At 40.6% G+C, this 24,190-nt stretch overlaps 2 protein-coding genes across 4 annotated transcripts in view; one reads left to right on the top strand and one right to left on the bottom strand.

The window, feature by feature from the left end:
- NSMAF (neutral sphingomyelinase activation associated factor) overlaps nucleotides 1-2,678 on the top strand; it is a 62,819-nt gene extending 60,141 nt beyond the window's left edge. Inside the window, exons 29-31 of the mRNA XM_043483141.1 lie at nucleotides 465-567; nucleotides 687-796; nucleotides 2,005-2,678. Coding sequence (XP_043339076.1) covers nucleotides 465-567; nucleotides 687-796; nucleotides 2,005-2,099 — 308 coding nt within the window. The 3' untranslated portion in view covers nucleotides 2,100-2,678. The remainder of the gene's footprint in view (nucleotides 1-464; nucleotides 568-686; nucleotides 797-2,004) is intronic.
- Nucleotides 2,679-3,206: 528 nt separating this feature from the next.
- Nucleotides 3,207-24,190, bottom strand: part of LOC122450846 (syndecan binding protein) — a 32,738-nt gene continuing 11,754 nt past the window's right edge. Inside the window, exons 1-9 of one of the 3 annotated variants that reach the window (XM_043483143.1) lie at nucleotides 20,523-20,810; nucleotides 19,735-19,800; nucleotides 13,288-13,366; nucleotides 11,847-11,956; nucleotides 9,035-9,193; nucleotides 7,265-7,440; nucleotides 5,847-6,018; nucleotides 5,068-5,159; nucleotides 3,207-4,308 (exon numbers count right to left, since the gene is read on the bottom strand). In XM_043483143.1, the coding sequence (XP_043339078.1) occupies nucleotides 4,254-4,308; nucleotides 5,068-5,159; nucleotides 5,847-6,018; nucleotides 7,265-7,440; nucleotides 9,035-9,193; nucleotides 11,847-11,956; nucleotides 13,288-13,366; nucleotides 19,735-19,800; nucleotides 20,523-20,771 (1,158 nt within the window). In that variant the 5' untranslated portion in view covers nucleotides 20,772-20,810 and the 3' untranslated portion in view covers nucleotides 3,207-4,253. Of the gene's footprint in view, nucleotides 4,309-5,067; nucleotides 5,160-5,846; nucleotides 6,019-7,264; nucleotides 7,441-9,034; nucleotides 9,197-11,846; nucleotides 11,957-13,287; nucleotides 13,367-19,734; nucleotides 19,801-20,522; nucleotides 20,811-24,190 lie in introns of those variants that run through there. The other 2 variants (XM_043483142.1, XM_043483145.1) reach the window with 2 other exon arrangements.

Below are 24,190 nucleotides of genomic sequence, written 5' to 3'. Positions count from 1 at the left end.
CAGGAAGATTCCCCTGGAGAAGGAAATGGCAACCCACTCCAGTGTTCTTGCCTGGACAATCCCATGGGCAGAGAAGCCTGGTGGGCTACAGTCCATGGGGTCACAAATAGTTAGACATGACTGAGCAACTAAATGACAAAAATGCTATTTGCTGATAAAAGGGGTTTTGCCTGTGGGTTAAGGCTGCTTTGTGGGAGAACACAGTGCATATGGCATGTGTACCTATTAGAAAAGCTGTATCGGATATTTTTAATTGCTCAAGTCACTGGAGAAATTAATTTATGAATTTACACCAAAGGGTCATCAGCCCAGTGCCTTAAAAACAGAAGCCTTTCACAGAGAGGATAGTCCTCACTGGTTAATATAACAAATGGCTCACACGAACATTGGGCTCCTGGACTCAGAAATGAAATCTCAGATGATTTAAAGCCGTAACCTGCACCCTGTCCCGCCCCGCGTTGCAGACAGTCGCCACATCCTGAGCACAGGAGCCGACAGCCATCTGAATGTCATCGACGTGCAGACGGGAATGCTCATCTCTTCTCTGACTGCGGACGAGCCCCAGAGGTACTCCTGGGTTACTCCTGATGAAGACGTTTACAGATAGGCTCGCAGTCACCACTCTGGGCCTGCTCTAGCCCTTCCTTCCTTCCTGACGAGGGATGACTTCCAAATCCTCCTTGCAGGTGCTTTCTCTGGGATGGAAACTCCGTCGTATCCGGGAGTCAGTCTGGGGAGCTGCTCGTCTGGGACCTCCTCGGGGGAAGGGTCAGCAAGAGGATCCAGGGCCACACGGGTAATGACGGTGTCTGCTGCTGACCTGCCTCTTCTCCCCACGTGCTCCAGCACCTTTTCCCACCAGTGGACACGCTCTTCTCAGGCACAAGCCCCTGGGGGCCTCTGTGCTGTGAACATTCCCCTCCAGATCCTGGCCAGACTGGCCACCTCAATCTATTTGTTCTTTCAGGATTTAGATCTATGTTGGCAGACATTTGACTCCAAAATGTAAAGTTTTTACATTAACTTCTAAATAGAAAAAAAAAGTAAAAGGTGTAGATTTCTTTAACACATGCATACAGTTTTGTTTTATATATATATAAATATATTTATATATATAAATAAAATATATTTTTTATATATAAATAATATATATATAAAGCAACTTTCTTGGTGGTTCAGTGGCTAAAACTCTGCGTTCCCAGTGCAGGGGGGCCCAGGCTCGATTCCTGGTCAGGGGATTAGATTCCACATGCTGCAACTAAGACCCAAATAAGTTTTTAAAAAACAGGCAACTTCCCTGGTGTCCAGTGGTTAGGGCTCAGTGCTTTTGCCACATGGGGCACAGGTTCAATCCCTGGTCCAGGAACTAAGATCCTGCAGGCCTTGTCATAAAAAAAATAAAAAATTACAGAAAAAACAGTCTTGCTCCCACTGACTTCGACCTCCCAGGTCCCCTCCTTGGAGGACTTCTCCAGCTGGTGACCTGGTGTGTCTATTATCCAAGCATGTGTTGTGGATGTCTATGTCCTTCTGCCCATTGGTTTCTTAGTTTTCTTACGTTTGCACGTTTTCCCTTTGAGCATTTGGAGGAGAGTTCATTCTTGTGCCGATGGTTACAAGTATTGACAGCCCACCTTCTTCCTCTTCCCACTGTCACTGTTGTGTGTGGTTATTTCTTCTCAACATTGTACATTCAAGTGAGGTCTGTGCCTGCCTTCCTCCACTCACTAGCATTAAGTAACATTTTGACTCCTGATAGAAATGGAAATCAGCACCCACACCGGTTCCCCCCTTGTCCCTCTCATCTGATTCCTAACTTGTTGCAGGTGTAATATTTGTATTGTTACACATCTGTGATTCCCAGTTGTTTTAGCTGTAGCTTTACATCTACATGGTTTCCTAGTCTTCCCAAGTTCCTTGTTCTAAGCACTTGAGCTCAGGCAGATTGTTTCATAGGACAAGATGATGTGGTGCTCACCCCTAACCCCGTGTCTCTCCTCGCAGGTGCCGTGACATGTATGTGGATGAACGAACAGTGTAGCAGTGTCATCACAGGAGGGGAAGACAGACAAATTATGTTCTGGAAGTTGCAGTATTAAGTGCCTTTTCCTCAAATGTTTTTGAACTCTATTTAAATGTACTTTTAAACCAAACTTTTAAACGAATTGGTAAATGTGCAATTATAGTAATTACAAGTTTCACCACATGAGAGATTTGTGGTTTTAGACTTTATAAATCATGGTGACTTCATTGAAAGCTGTTAGTTGTCATCCTCTAAGGCGGACGAAGATGTGGGAGATTTGGGGAGTGAACATCTGTGAGGCAGGCAGTTGTCCCAGGATGCTGACGATAAGAAGGCGAGTCTGGGTGAAGAGAGCAGCTGAAAGATAACTAAACCAGCTAACCTCCCGAAAGCACTGAACAGTTTAAGGACTTCACAAGAAAACCTGAGTATTCTCCGCTGTTGTCAAGTTACTTGCGGCATGCCCGCTGGACTGGGGATGTGTGTTTTCATGGAGTGGTCACTTTCTATAACCTGCTGGCCCCAGATTCTGAGAACCTGGGCAAGGATTAGCAGTTCTTATAACAGTTTACTGTGTATAGGAACGGTTTATTTCATTATGGCTGTTAAATGCTCATCTTTTCTATGACATTAAAAATATTTTTCTGTAATGAAATTCTTTTTCTTATTTAAATGACTTAGCACAAAGTACTAGGTACTTCAAATGTTGATCCTTCTAGAAAACCATCCTTAGTACTGTGTAACCCTGTACTTCTGGAACTATCTTCAGAGCCAAGTACAGACAGATAATGAGGAGGAACATCACTGAAAAACCTGAATTGGTTGGCTTTTCTGAATTCTACACAAGGTAAGCCATGAATCAGTAGCACTGATTATTTTTGACTCAACCTCTGAACCACATAATGCATGTGAGGTAAGATTTTTCTGTTATTTAAAAACCACTGGTGTATCCTGAACGTTAAACATGGCTTGGGTGTTGCCAGGAGAATCAGTAGGCTTGTCGAGGCCCTGCTACTCGGCCTCCAGCGTGTCTGGGCTTCCAGGCTGAAGGTACTTCTCTGGGCACTCAGGGCCTCTCAGCACAGAGGGCTTGTCCCAGGCTCCTGGGTGTTGGCCACTCTGGGAGAGGACTCTCCTACAAGCCTGACATTTTCAAATGACGCAATAACAGACAGACTAGAACTTAACTTTATTTATACATTTTTAATTAAAATAGAGTAGGCATAAGCCAAAGAGAGAGAAAAAAATCAGGATAACGTGTCATTCTGTGAGCAGGGAGGAGGCAGGAAATGGAACACAAGACCAGGACAGTGTCCTGAGACCGTCGCGGGGCAGCGAGGTTACATACTGTGTAAATGCCACAATCAGGCCTTAGCCCACTTAATCTACACATGAAAGGAGGAGTCAAGGTTCATTCTATTTAGTACAAGAACTTTTACATTAAATATATAGTGCTTCATTTCTCAAAAAGTGATATCAGTTACTTTTAGAAGAAAGAAGTTCCCACTACACAAGGAAGGACTAGAAAATCTCAAATGCAAGTCAGCAGCTGTGCTAGCTCGGGATGTACTGTCAGACGGCACGGGGCTAGTGTACATCTCAGGTGAATGCAGAACTGCGTCTGGGTTTAGAAAGGCAGCAATTGTTACATTTTGGCTTTTATTCTAGATGCTTAACTTAGTTAAGGCGACAGTTCAAGCATATTAAATGAAGGTAGATAAAATGTAATGACAATTGATAAGTCTCTTGCAGCTACACACACTGTCTAATAATGCTTACAAGGAATGAAACCAGTGTTACTAAGCTGGTGTTACACAAAGAACTGAAGAAAAGTAATTCTAAATGCCTATGGTGACACAGTAAAAATGCAAATACAGCACTGAACTAAAGCACTGCTCGATATCAAGGTGAAGGTGATGGTTCTAACAGAGCTGAGCCTGTAGCAGTCATCCTACTCACAAGGCTTGTGAAAGCATCAGGTTTCCAGAAAAGAAACTAGTCTGTGAAGTCTTTTCAACTGTAAAACCAGGGTAAGGCTACAACTATCTTGATGTCTGAACAAGATATACTGGATCGAACAGTAAGATTCCCAGCCCTACTGTAAGACAGGAAGTCCTCATGCAGCATATGCTCGCTGGCTCCTAGAAAGCTTCATGTGCATAATAGAAAGGTCAGTTGCCCAAGACGTAAACGGGAGAACTTCCGGCAAGTTTCCAGTGTGCCGTGACTTCTAAACCTCAGGAATGGTGTGATCCATCAAGCTTTTCATAATGCTTGGCGCCATCCTACAAGACAGTTACTTTTATTAGATACTGAGGGTTGGGTTTCTTTTTTCAAAACTGCTACAATGATTCAAGAAAACTCTTAATTCAAACTCAGGACTGTTAGCATCAAGTGGCAATGGGGCAGGTTTTTTAATCAGTTCAGCTCTAAAGGTCTCAGGTAATCTAGCGGATTGCAAATAAGCTATCTATCCTGGCCAGTAAGATACAGGTTAAGTCCTTGAATACTTGTATGTTAAGGCTGAATGGTTAAAAAAGACAATGCTATGAACTACAGGGAAATGTGTGTGGTTTTTCTGGGGTGGGTGGGGAGGCTATCACTGATGTTAAGACAAGTGAACTCTTGAAGGATTAGTCCTGACAATTCTCCCCCCAACAACCCCCAGAAGGAGCTAGCTGCATTCTATTCCAGCTTCTGGGTAAACAAAAATTCCATTACAGGAGTTACATTTTTTAATGTTTAAATATCATTTCCACATTCATGGTAGATACTGAAAGGACTGTGCTGGCTGAGCCAGGACAGAACATAAGATGCTCCCGGGCAGACAGCCCCAGTCACCCCTGTTTTATTCTCTCTCAGCTTCCAGCCCTCACTCCTGAGGACTTCCAAAATGTAAATAATTTAAATACTTCAAATTTCTAAATAATGCCAATGTCATCTACTAAAGAACCAAAGGTTTGAGAAGCTTGAGAATTAAAGAAGTACAGAGCCTCTATGAAATCATATGAGCACAGAATCAAGTCAAAGAATTCTCTACTTACCGCTTAATAATATGTTCAAAGATAAAAGCAGGCATGATTGTAATAGTAACTATATTTCCAGCTGTGGACAATATGTCTGCGATTTGAGAGTCCTGTTGAAAACAATGAAAATTCTGAGAGGCTTTATTAAATTTAAAACTAAGTTATTCTTGGTAAACAAATATATATGTTCTGAGGTTTTGCTAATGTCTCTAAATTCCTGACTCCTGGTATTTAAATTTTTTCCAGTTTCTTTACTAAGTTTTCATTCATTCATTAGAATCACAACTTCATCAGTGGCAACAAAATTAAGTAAACTACATTGAATATATTAGCCAACATAGCATTCTTTTTCTAGAGATTAAATAATTGTCCCCATATACAATATTACCACATCCCCTCTAACATTAATTCTTAATGAAAACCTTTAAACCTCAAAATAATTCTATTTAGGAATTTGTAGAAGGCATAAACCATAAAAATGAAGTACTAATTTGACCATAAACTATTATTTCCTATAACCCCTGGACTGAAAAAAGCAATTGGAAAAAACAGCAACCATTCATTCAGAATCTCATCAACACCTTCACTGCCCAGGTCTCCACAGAATTCTAGTTCAAAGGGCTTCAGAGATCATACCCTGACCCCCAGCACAGAGGCCACAATTCCAGAGGTAACATGAGTGCACAGCCAGCACCCGAAAGAATGTCTCCATTTTGGTCAATAACAGCACCACCCAAACAGGCAAATGAAAAAGAGACTTCTAAAACTAAACAATACGATGTAAATTCTGCTCTGACCTTCAGTCCGATGACGTTCTGTCCATTGACCTCACAGATGTTATGTTCCGTGAGAAGACCGTTTCTAGCTGCAGAACTGTCTTTCACAATGGATGTGATTTTTCCATTTTTAAAAACAAAGCCGACGTGTCCAGTACTGTCCTTATGCATGGTAATTGTCCGTTCAAAGGGCCTGTGAGCGTAACAGTTTCAATTAAAATTGTAATTCCAAGGTAAACATTTCAGTGGATTTCCATTATGCTGTACTGGATACTGTTACCATAAATTATTTCAAAACTATTTGAGTTGGTATGTACATCTTGTGTAAAAGTTTAAAAATTCTCTCCATTATGGCTGGACTAACTAATCAAAATTTCCTTCTTTTAAGTGGCAAAGAATTAACACAATGCTTCATGCAGTTTATCATGTGTTTTTTCCTTTAAATTAACATTGTGTTTTAACAAAAATCATTGTTAAAAATGAATTAACTTTTTAGTATTTCCTGGAGCTTAATTTTTCTTAGGAAATACTTAGAACCTTTACAATACTTTACAATACTTCTCATATCTTGATTTTGAAAACTCTGTAAAGGTATTTCTGCTGCAGCAGCAGTAAGATGGAAGCTCCCAGGCCCTTAGAAAGGGAGGAGCTTCAGAAAGATGGCAGCTGCTCTCAGCACTGACACCCCGTTACTGCACACGTTCATGCAAAATACGAATTTCACATGAAGAAAGTTCACAGCAGTCACGTCTTCCTGGTGATCCAAGTTACTTTTTGAAATTTTGCTCAGATAAGAGCAAAAGTGCCATGTGTCTGCAAAATGTTTACTCAATACCTACCATGTATTGCTCAAAGTGAAAACACAAAGGTAGATAAAAGCCAGTTGAACCAAGATGAACAAAGATGCCAAAGCTAAAAATGTGTTACAGGGTCTGCCCCTCAACCCCTGCATGGCCGAGAAGGTGGTGGTGTCCGTAGTACAGGTACTGAATGTTCCATTATAAACGAGCTGAAGATGACGTACCCGCCGAGGACTAGAGCCTCACCCACCCAGAAGGCCAGGCTAAGCTTGGGAACCGGCAGGCCCCTATGTATCCACCCTGAGCAGGAAACCGGGGGCAAGGTCCAGACACCTGTTGGCTACACCGTGTAGCCTTTCTAACCTCCTCTGTTTCCCAGGGAAATGGATTAAGACAGGAAAGGAACTTCTCAAAGGACAAATTTCTGTAAGCTCTGAAATAAGGTATATTTAAAAACAATATTCTGGTTTTGCAAAGTCAAACTATGTAAGAAAGCAATACAGAACTGCAAGAGTATAGAGCTAATCAATAGCATTTGATTATTTTTCTGCAACAAAATGCTGTATTTCCGGAATCTTAAAACCCCAAGAAAATGGAAAACTAGTTTGAATGTCCACACGTAGCGTTTAGTCAGCTCACCTGTCCCGGATGGTCATGGTGATCTTCTCTCCGAAAGCCTGTTTGAGCACCTTGTGCGCGCGGTCCGAGCTCCAGCCAGCACAGTTCTCGCCGTTTATCTGCAGCACCTGGTCCCCAAAGCGCAGGCCCACCAGGGAGGACGGAGAATTGGCCTGGACAAGCTGAACAAATATACCCTGGAGGACGGAAATCACTAAGTAAGTGCTGGAAAATCAGGAACCAACTGTTTAGGCAGCTACTCTAGTGATTTTTTTTTTAAAAAACAAAAATTATACGAGTGTGTTTCATTACCCCCAGGAAGGAAACTGAAAATGCTATCAAGGCAACAGTAAGATCTGAGTGGTAATTTCTACCTCACCTGACCAACTTCCATCACCCCCTCCACCTTGGAATAAAAAGACTAAGGAAAATAAAGTCAGATTACTATAATAAATATAAGGTTCCATGAGTCTGACAGAATACCAAACAGGTATTACTGTACCTGATCATTATTTAGGGGGAAAGACAGTAAAGTGTTAGAAGTTTCATTTAAAAAAAGTAATAGATTAAGGTCAGAACTTTACCTTTTGAGCTGAAGAATTCCTTTAGCCACTTGCTAAATTATGCATAATCACTACTATTAAACAGCCTAAAAAGGTGGGCACACGGAATACCACCCCTGTTCTTAAAAATCTACGAGTAAATACACAAAACTCAAGTACAGTTAACTGAGAACTAAACCCACGGAATATTTTTACCCATGTAAACTCAATCTCAGATGCTGAACACTATAAATAAGCCAAGTATAAAAGGCACTCGCCAGGTAAGAGATGAAAGCAACCACAGGTCGCACCCCTCTCCTTCCTGAGCTGCCTCAGATTCGGGGCCGCGCATCTTGTACTTGAGGGCAGCACCCAGCAGAGTGGCCACACCCACAAGCTTCGGCCACTGGACAAACCACTGCAAGGACAACCGCTGCAGGGGTGGAGCTGGGGAGAGTGTGGTCTCTCTCTAGGATGGAGGAAGAGAGGGCAGTGAAGTGCGAGCTTCCCAGAGCTGGGTCTCACACGAGCCACAAGTGTGCAAGGACACAATGGCCTCAGCCTCTGGGGAGGCAGGCGGGGTCAGGGACTGGCCTCAGACATCTTCCGCCAGCCGCCACATCTTCCGTGTGCAAAGGCTGGATGAGCTGTGCTAATGAGACCAAAGACTGAAAAGAAGCCCAATAAAGAACTCGGAAACCCACAGATCAGGGTAAAGACTCAGCCCCTCCTTAGCAATCCTAAATGCTTCCCCACAGAGTAACCAGGTTTCGTTTCTTCCATCTGGTAAGGTAAGAGCTAAAGCAATGTACTTTAGAAAGTCACTGTTGCCTAGAAAATGCCCCATGAAAGTCAAATTCAAGGATGGAAATAACAAACCTAAAACCACATTACAAGTCATATGATCCTCTTTTAGTTTAAAAAAAAACAAGACCACTGACCCTCACTTACCAGTCTTAACTTCCACATGTTACCCTATTTCAATGCCAGCATTCTCCTTGTGTGAACTATGTTATAATACACGCAGACTAGTGAACTTTATTCCAGAGAAAGGACTCAAAAAAAATTCATCCATGGTAATGCTCAAGTCCCAGCTCTGCCTCTTCAGAACAGGGTACACCTCACATAGAAAAGCAGATTCAAAGTATTCCCGATCAGAGAGCACCATTACAATTCATTGAAGTACTTACATTTTAAATTATAACACGGTCACTTAACAGCTAACCAGACGAGTACTGAAAGCACTTACGTTGTCTATGGATTTCAGCCTGAGCCCGATCTTCCCGTCTTGATCCTTACACAAGATGACTTCTCGGATCCCTTGCTTAATCTCCGCTCTGCGGATCCCAGGGTCACCACCAGTGACAGGGGCCACCATGTAATTCACGCTGGAAGGCCGCGCCACCAACTGCTGCCAGAGACACATGCAACACGTCAGTATTTGCAAACACTCGCCCCGAGAAAATCCCAAGTGATCACTGAATATATTCTGTTGTGGTTTCCTAAAATGTAATCTGCCCATTATTTCCTTCAGATCTGAGTTTTGCAAAAATTACCCTGTTTTGTTTTTTAAAACTAATTCTGCAGGTAACTTACCCCCCAGACACCATCCCGAGCAGACTCAATGACTCTCTGTTGCCCGATGAATTCTCTGGCATTTGTTTTATGTGTACCCTGGCTTGTTTTCAACTCAAATATATTATCCTTGAACTTTATAAAGGCTGTACCTTACTTTTGAAATTCATACAGCATCTTCCTGAGGGTTCTTTTATATGGCCTGATCTTCAACAATGTACCCCTTTCAGAGTTTTTATTAAAGAGGCAAACTTCTTACCTCACAGCTCCACTATGAGGACTAAAAGTACCTGTTATTCAAGTGCTGACCCACACAAGGCAAGTGTTATTCTTCATCCCTTTAGTAAACATCTGTGATTAACCAACTGTATGGAGGAGAATAGCTGTACTAGGGACTCCGTTAGGTACTAGGCCTCACATTCCTTATTTTTTTTTCTTGATCAAAATCAGTTTATTGTTTTAAGTGGACCCTTTTCTCTACCAAAGACAGTGAGGGAAGAGCATATTTGTTACCAAGGCGTCTTAACTGGAACCTGTCATGAAAAGCTCTGGTCTGACACCTGTGATGCTCAGAGCAGCCATGATGGGAAAGAGAAACCTCAGCCACAGGCTGCAAATGTCTCCGTTCAGAATCTCAGTCACTAGGACACCACACACACGCAAACAGCCATACTACAAATCAAGCACAATACCAGAAAATACAAATTTTGAAGAATTACAAAAATTCGATGATTACAGCTACAAAAACATAGAAATCAGGCAATGGGACAGAAAAAACTAGGCAAATGAATTGAGTTTAGCTGGAATATAGGACAAATGGGAGGAGCTTTGGAGTATTACGTTTGGAAAAGAATTTTTTTCCAGCAAGTACAGTTAAGTGTTTACTCGGTGTTCTTACTATGATCCATATGACCAACACATGACCACTGCCCCCTCCTGCTAAAGGCAACTATGACCACCGTCTACTCTTGCCCTTCTGTTTGTCCTCCACACAGCAAGCACAGAGACCCTTTTTTTAACGAATCAATTATATCTATCATTCCCACAACTCAGACCCCCAACCCCTTACCCTGTCCACAAGGCCACAGACTACCTGGCCTGACAGCCCTTCCAATGCCAACCCCCCAATGCATTTGCTACCATGTTCTGTCTCATCTGCCCATCACCTAGGTCTTGTCTCACAGGTCTCTCAAGTTCATTTCTGCCTGAAAGCCTTCACAGTCTCTGCACACACTAGCTAGTAAAGCTGAACGTACTTACTATGGTTCCCTTACCAGAAAATATCTGTTGAGCATCAGCTGTATGAAGAAAGACGCTTGTGGACGCACTGAAGAGGGGCAACAACAAGCGTCACACCCTGTCTGCCCTCCCAGACCCCCAGTGTGCTGAGCCCTCTGCTGTCACCGGCTCTCTCGTCAGGACCCCGCACGGGGAGGAGGTGCCAGTGCCTGCCCCTTCCTCTCTGCCTCCTGCTCCTGCCAGCACTGCCTGGGGCCAGCCCTTCCTGCTGCGGCCAGCAGGTGACTCCAGTCCCCAGATACTCCCAGAACAGCACCCGTCACAGCCCCCTCCCCTGAGGAGCAGCGCACAGGGCTCTTCCACCAACGCAGTCGGCTCAGAACTATAACCCCACCCTGTGTGCCCCCGTTCTAGGAGAAGCAGCTACTTTCTGTGTTCCACTTTTGCTTTTTTCAATTCTTCAACCTCTCTGATTTCTTGCTATCTCTGTTAAAAAAATCTAGTGTGATTTCTGTTGTCCCAACTGGACCCTGACTGATGTAAGCAAGTTTTCAATAAATATTTGGTGAATAAATTGAAAGCCAGGTACTGTATTAAGCATGCGGGTCATGGCAACAACAGAGACATAAAGGCTGGCTTCATGAAGTTATGCATTTACCTACGACAAGTACTATGAGGGATTATAGTCTTACAGAAATAATCTTAACAAAAGACTGAGACACACTATATTTAAGCCAGGAATTTGGGGTCAAACTATAAGAAGCTTTAAACTTAAAACGATTATGAGCAAAAAAGTGGTAACAGACCTGAATTTGAGAATGATAAAGTTAGCAGTAGCTCAGTATTCATTGATATAAGTTAGTGGAGGAGTTACTGAAGAAAGAGAAAACTGTAACAATCTAGGTTAGAGGTAGAAACACATGGATGGTGCTATAGCAGGACTACAAAGAATAACATGAATGTAAGAAACACGGCAGAAGCAGAATCACTAGGTCTATAACTAAATGCAGAAGACAAAAGAGAATGAACCAGTTAAAGGCAACTGAATCTTTAACTCCTAATAAATTAGAAAAGTGGTAACAGCAAAGAAGGAAGTAGACTGTGTAAAAAGCAATACCTAGAAGGCAATCCTAAGAAGATATCAATGCTAAGGCTATAAATTTGTGAGTTTGCCACAAAGACGAGTTAGCTTATATCTGTGTAAAGTATGATTTTATATAATTCAGAATGAATTACATTATACATACCCCCTGACTTGGTGCTCCAGGGACCAAGGCCATATTTGCACGTATTTCTTCTTCATTTAAACTCAGGCCCATGTACTGAGAGAGCTCCGGATATAGCTTAGGATAGAGATCTAATAATGAATGAGTAGAGAGAAAAAATTACTAGAACATTTTAAAAAACCATTGTTATTATGGACTTTTACTTGTATTTAAAAAATCACTAAAAAAAATTTAAAAAATTAAATTAAAAAATCACATTATTTTTATAAAATCTAGGATGAATTTATATTAGTAATCTGGAAAACCCCTTTTTCTGTAATGATAATTAGAAATGGAAAACAAAAATAAAAGTGAAAGTATGAAGACATTTTAACTGAAACCTCAGACTTCTAAATACTCAAGACTAGAAATAATTTTTCCAAGTTATCTTGCCTTTTCTTTCTCTTAAACCTATTAGGAATTTTCTACCCATACCACTGATTCTCCACTTAAGAACAACTGACCAAAATGTACACTTCAAATCAGCTACATTTTAATTCATTCAGTAAACACAGCTATAAAATGATTCTTCTATAAAAAAAAAATGAACTGTGTAAAAAAAAAATCAAAGCTTATAAATTTATTTAGTGTTATATCACTTTAAGAATACACAGCAATGAACTCTTTGAAACAGTACATTTAAATATTAACAGTACTTAACTGAACAGTAGAGTTAAGATACCATTTACGAAAGCTCTTTATGTGATTTATGGATTTTCTAAAGGAAACAATGTTATAAGATGACAGGCCATAAAAACCTATTTAACACTCCTCTTGTATGTTTTTAAAAAATTTTTTTTCATTTTCTACTGGAGTAGAGCTGATTAACAATGTTGTAGTAGTTGCAGGTGGACAGCAAGGGGACTTGGCCATACACATACACGCATCCACTCTCCCCCAACTCCCCTCCCATCGAGACTGCCACACCTTTCGAATCTGAAGTCATATTTAAGAGTTCTGTCCTGAATTCCTATGAATTTAGAAGGAAAAGGGACCAGGGAGAAGGATATGGAGTCAGGGTAGAGACTCCAGGATTTGGGAAGTTCCCCCAAAGGAGAACGCCATCAATCCCCACAGCCCTGGAAAGACAGAGGACAGTTCAGTGAGTTACATCTTTTCATAAATGAATCACTCCTACGTGAAGGACTTGCAAAGGGTGAAATTTAAGTAATTTCACCTTAATTTTCATTAAGTCATAAAACATACTTTCATAGTCACAGTTCACTTTCTTAATTAAAGGGTTGTTTTGAAATAAACATTTTTATCTTCTTACTACTAGAGCTTTAACAGCCAATTTAATGCTGTGTAAGTTAAAAAAAAAAAAATATATATATATATATATATCCTGGATTCTCTATTTCAGTAAAAGAAGGCTTAACAAGTATCTCTGTTCAAGGAGAAGGAACCCAAATAATAAACCTACTTCCATCTTGCGAGACGGGAGCAGAGGCTTCAGATAAAATCGCTGGGTTGGCAGGGTTTGCAGAAAAGGCAGTCTGAGCCTGAAATAGAAAAAAAGAAAATTCTAATAACACTCTATAGCGACTCACTTAAACTTCTCATATAACTTAAATCCAGTAATTTCAAAAAAGAAAACACCTAAAACCCTTTACTTTTATATAAGAAATTCTAATTTCAAACACTTTAGCAATATATTTTCAAAGAAAATCCACAAATCAAAAATATAAATATTTAACACTATTAAAAAAAAACTAGACTAAGCACCATTCTACATATAACCAATATTTCATAGTGCTACTGAAAATACTTTCACAATGTATTATGAAATGATAGTTACACTTTAATTAGTCTAAGTGAAAGTACCTTCTTTACCTAAAGAAAAAAGTTTAACCATATTTACATAAGTATACATCAGGAGAACACCTAAAAATTTAAGTACTTAAGTTGCTAATATTTATTTTGCCATTTCAGCATATCCCAATGAAATGTTTATCTACGTTTTACCAACTATAAGGAAGGAGGTGTTCAGTCAGTCAATTCAGTCGCTCAGTTGTGTCCAACTCTTTGCAACACCACGGACTGCAGCACACTAGGCTTCCCTGTCCATCACCAACTCCAGGAGCTTACTCAAACTCATGTCCAAAGAGTCGGTGATGCCATCCAACCATCTCATCCTCTGTCGCCCCCTTCTCCTCCTGCCTTCAATCCTTCCTAGCACCAGGGTCTGTTCCAATGAGTCAGTTCTTTGCATCAGATGGCCAAAGTATTGGAGTTTCAGCTTCAACATCAGTCCTTCCAATGAATATTCACAACTAATTTTTTTTAGGATGGACTGGTTTGGTCTCCTTGCTGTCCAAGGGACTCTCAAGAGTCTTCTCCAACACCACAGTTCAAAAGCATCAATTCTTTGGCACTCAGCTCTCTGTATATTCCAACTCTCACATCCATACATGACTATTGGAAAAACCATAGCTTTGACCAGATGGATTTTTGTTGGCAAAGTAATATCTCTGCTTTTTAATATGCTGTATAAGTTAGTCATAGCTTTTCTTCCCAGGAGCAAGTGTCTTTTAATTTTAAGGCTACAGTCACCATCTGCAGTGATTTTGGAGCCCCCCAAAATAAAATCTGTCACGGTTTCCATTGTTTCCCCATCTATTTGGCATGAAGTGATGGGACCAGGTGCCATGATCTCAGTTTTCTGAATGTTGAGTTTAAGCCAACTTTCACACTCTCCTCTTTCACTTTCATCAAGGGGCTTTTTAGTTCCTCTTCACTTTCTGCCATAAGGGTGGTATCATCTGCATGTCTGAGGTTATTGATATTTCTCCTGGCAATCTTGATTCCAGCTTGTGCTTCATCCAGTCCAGTATTTCTCATGATGTACTCTGCATATAAGTTAAATAAGCAGGGTGACAATATACAGTTTTGCCGTACTCCTTTCTCGATTTGGAACCAGTCTCTTTATTCCATGTCCAGTTCTAACTGTTGCTTCTTGACTGGCATAGAGATTTCTCAGGAGGCAGGTCAGGTGGTCTGGTATTCCTATCTCTTTAAGAATGTTCCACAGTTTGTTGTGATCCACACAGTCAAAGGCTTTGGCATAGTCAATAAAGCAGAAGGAGACGTTTTTCTGGAACTCTCTTGCTTATTCGATGACCCAACAGGTGTTGGAAATTTGATCCCTGGTTCCTCTGTCTTTTCTAAATCCAGCTTGAACATCTGGAAGTTCACAATTCACTTACTGTTGAAGCCTGGCTTGGAGAATTTTGAGCATTACATTGCTAGCATGTAAAATGAGTACAACTGTGTGGTAGTTTCAGCATTCTTTGGCACTGCCTTTCTTTGGGACTGGAATAAAAACTGACCTTTTCCAGTTTCCTTTGCCACTGCTGCGTTTTCCAGATTTGCTGGCATATTGAGTGCAGCACTTTCACAGCATCATCTTTTAGGATTTGAAATAGCTCACCTGGAATTCCATCAACTCCACTAGCTTTGTTCATAACGATGCTTCCTAAGGCTCACTTGACTTTGCATTCCAGGATATCTGGCTCAAAGTGAGTGATCATGCCATCATGGTTATCTGGGTCATGGAGATCTTTTTTGTAGTTCTTCTGTGTATTCTTGCCACCTCTTCTTAATACAAAGGCTTCTGTTAGGTCCATACCATTTCTGTCATTTACTGTGCCCATCTTTGCATGAAATGTTCCCTTGGTATCTCTAATTTTCTTGAAGAGATCTCTAGCCTTTCCCATTCTGTTGTTTTCCTCTATTTCTTTGCATTGCTCACTGAGGAAGGCTTTCTTATCTCTCAGTGCTATTCTTTGGAGCTCTGCATTCCAATGGGTGTATCATTCCTTTTCTCCTGTGCCTTTAGCTTCTCTTCTTTTCTCAGCTATTTGTAACGCCTCCTCAGACAACCGTCTTGCCTTTTTGCACTTTTTTTTCTTGGGGATGTTCTTGATCACTGCCTCCTGTACAATGTAACGAACCTCCGTCCACAGTTCTTCAGGCGCTCTATCAGATCTAATCCCTTGAATCTATTTGTCACTTCCACTGTATGATCATAAGGGATTTGATTTAGGTCATAACTGAACGGTCTCATGGTTTTCCCTACTTTCTTCAATTTGAGTCTGAATTTGGCAATAAGGAGTTCATGATCGGAGCCACAGTCAGCTCCCGGTCTTGTTTCTGCTGACTGTAATAGAGCTTCTTCATCTTTGGCTGCAAAGAATATAATCAATCTGATTTCAGTTGACCATCTGGGGTTGTCCATGTGTAGAGTCTTCTCTTGTGTTGTTGGAGGAGGGTGTTATGTTATACTAAGTAGAAAAATATTACAAAGTATGCAAAATGCATACTTAATCACTGACATAACAATCATGGTAAAGTAATGTAGTTTATGTGTTAAAACTTGCCAAAACTTTGAAAACATATACACTTAATACTAATCAGGGGCAGGTATGCTAGGAGTTCCCCTTAGGGCTGCCTTCACAGCCCATGTCATATGGAGTGTTCCTTTTTCCCTTACAGATATATCTGAGCTCCTCAAGCAGACATATGTCACTGCTGACAGTTAAGTTGTAAGATCCAGATGTAATATCATTTTTCACTTAATCAAAAATATACTGGTTAAGTGACGGGGATTTACACCTATACTCTTTATCACCAAGCTCTGAAACTGATGCTAAGAGCAGTCCCAAAGATGCCTGGAGAGACGGAAGATTAATTAAATAAGGAAGTCCACAAAAGCACTATAAGTACATCACTCATTTGGATTCCAAATGTTCTGATACAACTGTTATTGAGTCATTCTTTGTTACTGTTTCATAATGTCACAATCTAAATTCAAATAAAATGCAGCACTACAAATCTTTATAATTTTAAATATATCCACAACCTCAAAATATGCTGAATTTTGAAAATTCTCTCACCAACTATCAACTGAAAGGAGCTAGTAGCCAGTGGGTTGCTTCTTGTATAAACTCCAAGAAAAAAAAAATACTGTTCCTCACTAAAAAGAAAGGAGCTATCAAAGTCATGAAAAGACATGGAGGAACCTAAAATGCACATTACTAAGAGAGTGAAGCCAATCTGAAAAGGCAAATTATAGTATGAGTCCAACCCTCACATTCTAGAGAAGCGGGGAGGCCTGGACAGAGCATGAGGACATGCGGGAGTGAGCGTGACACCGAGCAGGGGCTCCACATCCCCACACACTTGTGCAAACCCACAGACGGAACACAAGTGCAGCTGTGGACTTGGGGAGGCAGCCACGTGTCCGGGCAGGTCAGTGACTGTCACATGTGTACCGCTCTGGCGAAGACGCTGCTGGTGTAGGGCGAGAGGTGTGGGGTTCAGGTCAAGGGGGGGAGGGCGCACAGGGACGGGGCACTGGGACGGAAACGGAACCTTGCATCACTTCTGCTGTGAACCTAAAACCGCTCTGAAAAACAGAATTTACTAACTGTAAAAAACTGATCCGTTTTACACTGGTCTATTATTTCTATTCTTTCATTCATTGCTCTTGTTCTTATCCAAGGAATACTGAAGTAAGCTCTCCGAACACAAAGTTACATATTTAATTACTACATAATTTGTAGTAAAAATAAAAGAAAGATGGTACAACAAAGGCTTAAGGACTATAAGCCATTAAATGCAGCAAAATATTCCACACTCACCTGAAATCTCAAACTAGTTAAAGAAAAGCGGGGTGTGGGGGGTGGGGGGGATGTTGTTTCTATCACTACAGAAAGCATGAGACACCATACTCGTGGAGCCGCCAGTCGATCTCTGCTCACGGTGACGGGACACTGAAGACTGTTTCTCAGTCTACTACGCACAGGGGTGGCTCCTGTTTGAGACTCACAGTGGACAGAGAGGCGCAGGGACTGTACGATGCTCAAAGCCACAGCCCTATGCTTACTGTGAAACAGTTTATAGAATGCGAATTGCCAAGTCACTCCTGCGGTGTGAAAGGTCAGATTAGAAAATGAATACTACCTTTACAGAGGCGCCTCAAAAACGAACACCCAAGTAACACCTACCACAGAAAATGAAGAAAAAATAAAACAGTAGCAGTCCAAGATGTTAGTGGCTAGGTTGGGAATCTTTTTAAATCCAGTCAGAATTTAAAAACCATGTTTCCCCCTCCTTACTCTCTGTCACATCTCCAGGCAGCTAGCTTTGTGCTCAGAACGTAAAAGGCTTTGAAATGGAAATATCCATACAACCTTGAAGAGCTTGAAGAGCTCAGCCTGAGGTGGACTGCAGCCTTCTTCATTTTCTGATCCAACATTTCCCAATATCAACTCTTTCCTTCTTTTTCTGCTGCTTTCAAGATAAAAAAACCTCTGCTCAAAGTCTACGGTGGTTTAGGTTCAATTTCATAAAAACTAACAAAAAAGGACAAAAAGGAAATGAGTCATTCTCTCAGACCCATCTGCAGATCCTATCACTTGGTGCTCTGATGTCATAGTAACGGCTTAACTGTTAAAGGTAAATATTTCAAATAAAAGCTTTTTAAAATAGAAAGTATACTTGTTCAGATGACCTGTGTGGAAATAAAAACCACATGAGAAAAATAATGACAAAATAGCAAAGAAAAAACAGATTTGAGATGACTGAATAAACCACTTAAAACTGTCAGACATCAAAGCCTTGGCAACTGAACAGATTTCAAAGATTCTACAAACCACCCATCAATACTCATAGAGAAGGGATGATGAGATATATATGTTCATGATCTCCCCTACATTCATCCAGTCACCGCCACAGGGCTAACAATTTCAGCCACACATTTGTTGCTATTTTTGCTGATTTTTCCCTACCCTTAAAGAACATTTTGTCTAAAAAAACACTTGTATTCTTGTGTTCTTCTCACAAGTTTGTAATAAACATTTTATGCTAATTAATTAGGAAGTCAATCTCATTTAGAGTAAACTGAGGCCAAGACCTCTAGCAAAATGATTTTTAGGGTAAGAAGCTTTGAAGTACTTTAGCAACTCAAACAGAAAAGAATTTCATCACATTTATCATATCAAAAAGGTTTCTGGAATAAACTGCAACAGGGAGTTTATCTCGTCAAATTAGAAAAACAAATAACAGCTGAAGTTCAGAAATAAAAAGTTTATGAAAGACCAAGTTGAAAGTAAACTGGAAACAGGATGGTTCACTAAACACTACAATTATCTCCAGTTAAAAAGAGTAACAACAACAAGAAAAGAGTAACAAAAATTTACAAAACAGCAAGACTTGATCCCAATCCCAAACTTTCTCAAGCAGAAGCAATTATCTTCAAAGCTAATACTCCAAGGAGTACAATGATGCCTGACTTATGAAAGTGTGAGCATCACTGTACTGTCTTACGCAGCCACTTGGAGCAGGATTCTCTGCTGCTGTAGCAGACTGCCTGCTGCTTACTTTTAAAAGACCACACATTGCTCAGCTTTCACTGCGCTCTTCTCACACTCCTCCTCCTCCTAAAGCAGTATGCACCATCCTGTTTCGATAATGTTTAACTTCATAGAAGACAAAGAATTACTTCAAAGACTGGTCATCCCTGAAAACCCAACAGCACATGTACGAATTTTAAACAAGACAATGAACACCTAAGAATTTGGAGTATATATTACCAACTTAAAAAATGTACTTAAATTAAACCCAGTCATAAAACCAAGCTATTTCTGAAGAGTTTTAAGTCCCATTTCAAAGAAAAAATATCTCGTGCCCATTAATTCACAGTGAAATGAAGAAATCCCTAGTTTTCTAACGTTCTCATTAGAAAAACTGAGTTTATACAGTGTAAAATTGAACAAATACACCTGCTATTTAAGTTTCTCGCTTCACTTCACCTATAATCAGAATGTATGGCAGAGAACATGGAAGAAAAAAAGTATTTAAAACATACCTGAATCACTTTGTCTACCTTCAGGTCTTCAAGAGATGGGTACAGAGACATTTTTGCAGGATTTTTCTAAAGAAAAACAACAACAACAAAAGTCTATGATTCAGACTTCATTGAAATTTAAATAGTACATGGAGCCAGCAGCATACACATAAACATGGGTAAGTCATTTAACACAAGATTTAAATTGCAAAACAAAAAAATATGACCATCTAGTTATACTAAAAATTGCTGACTGATGGTTGCCAACTACCTTTCTCTCAAGCTATATCCATTACAAATGTTAAACTTCCCTGAATAAAAGTCCCTTCATTTCTATAGTTTAGAAAATCAAAGAACAATTATGTGACTCATCTAGTTTACACAAACAAGGGCTTAGCAACTGAGTGAGAATTATATCCTCCTAACAAAAATCTACAAGAGCTGATACATGTTATCTATGCACAAAACCTCATTATTATGAAAATATATATATACACACACACATATTACATAAGTATATAAAATAATACACACTATAGGAGACATGAATGAAATAGAGAAGGAATAAAAGGGAAAGGAATTTTTATATTCTAAACATTCCTATATTTTTCAATGATTTTTAGTGATCATGAATTGCTTTTTGTAGTGATTTAAAACAAAATTCTTAAAGTATTAAAGGCATATATACTCCAAAACTTTGTTTAGGTATTTTGAGATGAATACTTCCTTGAAGCCCAACAAAACAGAACATATTCTAAATTGGTATAGGGGTTGATACTATAACTGATTGCATCCCAATGAAAACTCACCCATGATTGGCTGCTTTGTGAAGATAGAGACAGGCCCTTTAAATGCTGCTCTTCTCCAGCTGGGAAGATGCTAAGCTTTGTCAATGGGGAAGCTGGAGGTACAGTGAGGAGAAGGGGGGTTTTCTCCCAACTTCCAGTGTCCTCCTCCAACCAGGCCACTGCAGGGAGCAGCAGCGACAGTCCCCAGCACTGCTGAGCAGGTTCCCAGCACAGGGGCACCAACAAGGCACTCCCCATTCCGTTCCCCATTCACTTCTGGGATCCATTCAGTTGATGATGTTTTCGGTGACTTTTCACTTTCTAACTTATGAATAATGCTGCTAATATTGCTAACGAGCATTTACACCCATTTTTATATAAACATATAATGTTCAACTGTCTTCGTACACAGCTAAGAGGAGAACTGCCAGGTTATATGGTGACTCTGTATTTAACTTTTTGAGGAACTGGTTTCTGAAGTGACTGCACTATTTCACATTTCCACCAACACGTGTGAGGGTTCCAATTTTTCCCTAACTTGGCCAATATAATACCGTTGTCCCTCGGTTTCTGCAGGGCACTGGTTCTAAGAGTCTCCCCTGCATACACGGAAGTCTGTAGATGCTCAAGTCCCTTATATAAAAGGGCTCATACACACTTGCTATTGTCAGTCTTTTCAATTACAGCCATCCGAGTGGATGGGCAGCAGCACCTCATTGTAGATTTGATTCCTATTTCCCTAATAACTAATGATGCTGAGCATCTTTCATGAACCTAGATGGCCAATCTGTATATCTTCTCCGAGGAAACATCTATTTAAATCCTTTGCCTAAGCATTCTTTTTGCTTACCTAACCGCCCTGGAATAGAACCTCCAATAAAACATTGAAGTAGCATGATACAGTTTTGAAGAGGAGAATAGGGCCTCGGATTGTGAATAAAATGCAAATTCTTGAAAAAGCACAATCAAATATGTCTTAACTCTACTAATCCAGGAAAACAAAACAATTGCATTTTGTGTCTCCCAAGATCAGTTCTCTAAAGTTTTCTCCTTAATCACATTTTATTGACACTTTCAACCACTGTATCAACATCATAAACAAAACGATTCTAACTTCACTGAAACTAATGTTGACTAGCAATCCAGGTGTTAGTTCTATTCTTGGTTCTGCCACTGGTCAGGGTCTGCCACTGGTCACCTACAAGATCCCTTTTTTTTTCCCATGAAAAATGAACTGAATGAATGGTTTAAAACTCAGAGTAGTTTTCTAAAAATTTTTTCCCCATAGAAGCTTTTCTTCAAATATTAACTGACATTGTTTGAACAGCTCTGAGGTCACTCATTACTCCGCTCCCCCCCCCGCAACACACACACATTCAGGCCCAGAAAAGATACAGCATCTTTTAAAACAGCAGCAAGTATCACCCCAACTTACTCTTTAAAAATTCAGTTTAAGTAAGTTGACCTTAAATCTCACTATTCTTATAAAATACAAACGATTCCTCAATGATTTTACCTGAAACGATTTTTGTGGTCTCATCTCATCCAATTTCATTCCAAACATTACAATGTTCCGGTCCAGCACTGCATTCCATTTCCCACCCTGGTCACGTGCTTCTGTGCCTCGGTATCTTTGTAAAAGCTTTGTCTTCTCCCTGGAATGTCCTTCCAGGGCTTTTCTATCACAATCTTAGTCAAGGGCCTCTTCTGTGAGGTCACCTTTGATGACCTTAGTCTGACATTTCTCTCAGTTCAGCAGTTTCCCTCTGCCTTTCAGTATAGCTATTTTATGTTTAACTCTGGCTACCTGAGATCAAGGACCACGTTTGCCTAACACAATGCCTTATTCTGACTGAAAACAAATGTTCATTAAATATTTTAGACAATATCATCAAAATAAGGGAGAGCAAAATAATTGTCTTATAAGTCTACTGCCTCATTGGGTTTTTGGTGGGTTTCTTTTTGCCATGAAGCTTATAGGATCTCAGTTCCCCACCAGGAATTGCACCCGGGCCATGGCCATGAAAATCCAGGATCCCAACCACCAGGCCACCAGGGAATTCCCAACAAGTCCACTACTTTGAACAACACTGTTAACAGCTTTCCATGAGAACAATAAATTCTTGCATTATTTCTCTGAATCACTTGTACGGTGTATTTAAACCTCTGACCTAACGCGAAGTGTGAAAAACACTCAGACCTCTGTGAAGAACCACAAAGCTACTGGATATCCTTTCAATTATGGTTGGAATTTCAGAATGACCACTAATGAGATTTGAGAGGATTCTGAAAATACTGGCATTACATCCGTGTCAGAACTCTCACTTCACTCTCACTTTAGGAGTCTATCAGATAAACCTACACTGTAGCAAGTGAAGAAAGGAGTCTGGGTCCAGGCCTTCCCTTTGGCTGCCTGGGGAACCAGGAGGAGGGGAGCTTAGTTCTCAGCGCTCCAGGCATCAGCAGGCACACCCCTCTGCATCCACTCCAGCTCCATCACCACATTCCTCACTGTGACAGCATCTTCGCTGGTCTAACTCCTGGGAAGAACTGGCACTCCTCACTGACCCCTAGCCCAGATCTGGCCGACTCTATGCTTTTGGCAGCCTCCTTGAATCTCTGTGCCTCGTTCAAAGCCTCTGTACCCTCTGTGCATCCTGTTGTCGTCGTTCAGTGGTGTCCAACTCTTTGCAAACCCGTGGACTGCAGCATGCCAGGCTTCCCTGTCCTTCACCATCTCCCAGTTTGCTCAAACTCATGTCCATTGAATCAGTGATGCCATCCAACCATCTCATTCTCTGTCGTCCCCTTCTCCTGCCTTCAATCTTTCCCAGCGTCAAGGTCTTTTGCAATGAGCCGGCTCTTCATATGGGGTAGGCAAAGTACTGGAGCTTTAGCATCAGCCCTTCCAATGAATATTGAGTGTTGATTTCCTTTAGGACTGACTGGTTTGATCTCCTTGCTGTCCAAGGGATTCTCAAGAGAGCCTTCTCCAACACTGCCCCCCAATTCGGTTTCTACTAAGAAACTTCTCAATGCTTGGAACAGTTTCAGGGTTTTTCCAGAACATCTAAAGACAAAAAATACTTGACGATTCTGCCTCAGCATTAAGATTTCTGACTACCTCCTCAGGGCAATGTTGCATAACTTCCTTTAAATATGCACACTGACCAAAGACCTCAGGGACTCAAATACCATAGTGGTACCTGTGAACATCTTTCTAGCTGCGATGCTCTGATTCTTGAAGTAGGAAACATGCTGGTAAAGTAGTCTAGTGAGTACCACCTAAAATGGTAGTACTCATCATTTTGAGTAATGCCTCACTCCTTCCCTCAAACCACCCACTGTAACTGGTCTCCCCATTTTAAAATGGTGTGATCAGGTGGTCACAGTGGATAAGACTCCACACTCCCCATGCAGGCAGTCCAGGTTCAACGCCTGGTTAGGACGCTAGATTCCACAAGCAGCAACTAAAACATCCTGAGTGCTGCAACTAAGACCCAGCACAGCCAAATAAATTTTTTAAAACCATGCGGTCATTTAAAGTTAGAACAGTACTTGTCTACTTGTTTAGTCTTGTTTTTTTAAGAAATCTTAGGATGATGAAAATTCAGGATTGCAGAACCACCTATCTTTTAAAAAAAAAAAAAAAATACAGCACAACACATCAGGTGCTCCAATTTTTGTAG

Source organism: Cervus canadensis, chromosome 12 (genome assembly GCF_019320065.1).
Source record: "Cervus canadensis isolate Bull #8, Minnesota chromosome 12, ASM1932006v1, whole genome shotgun sequence".
Classification (NCBI taxonomy): domain Eukaryota; kingdom Metazoa; phylum Chordata; class Mammalia; order Artiodactyla; family Cervidae; genus Cervus; species Cervus canadensis.
This window is presented reverse-complemented; position numbering and strand designations above follow the sequence as displayed.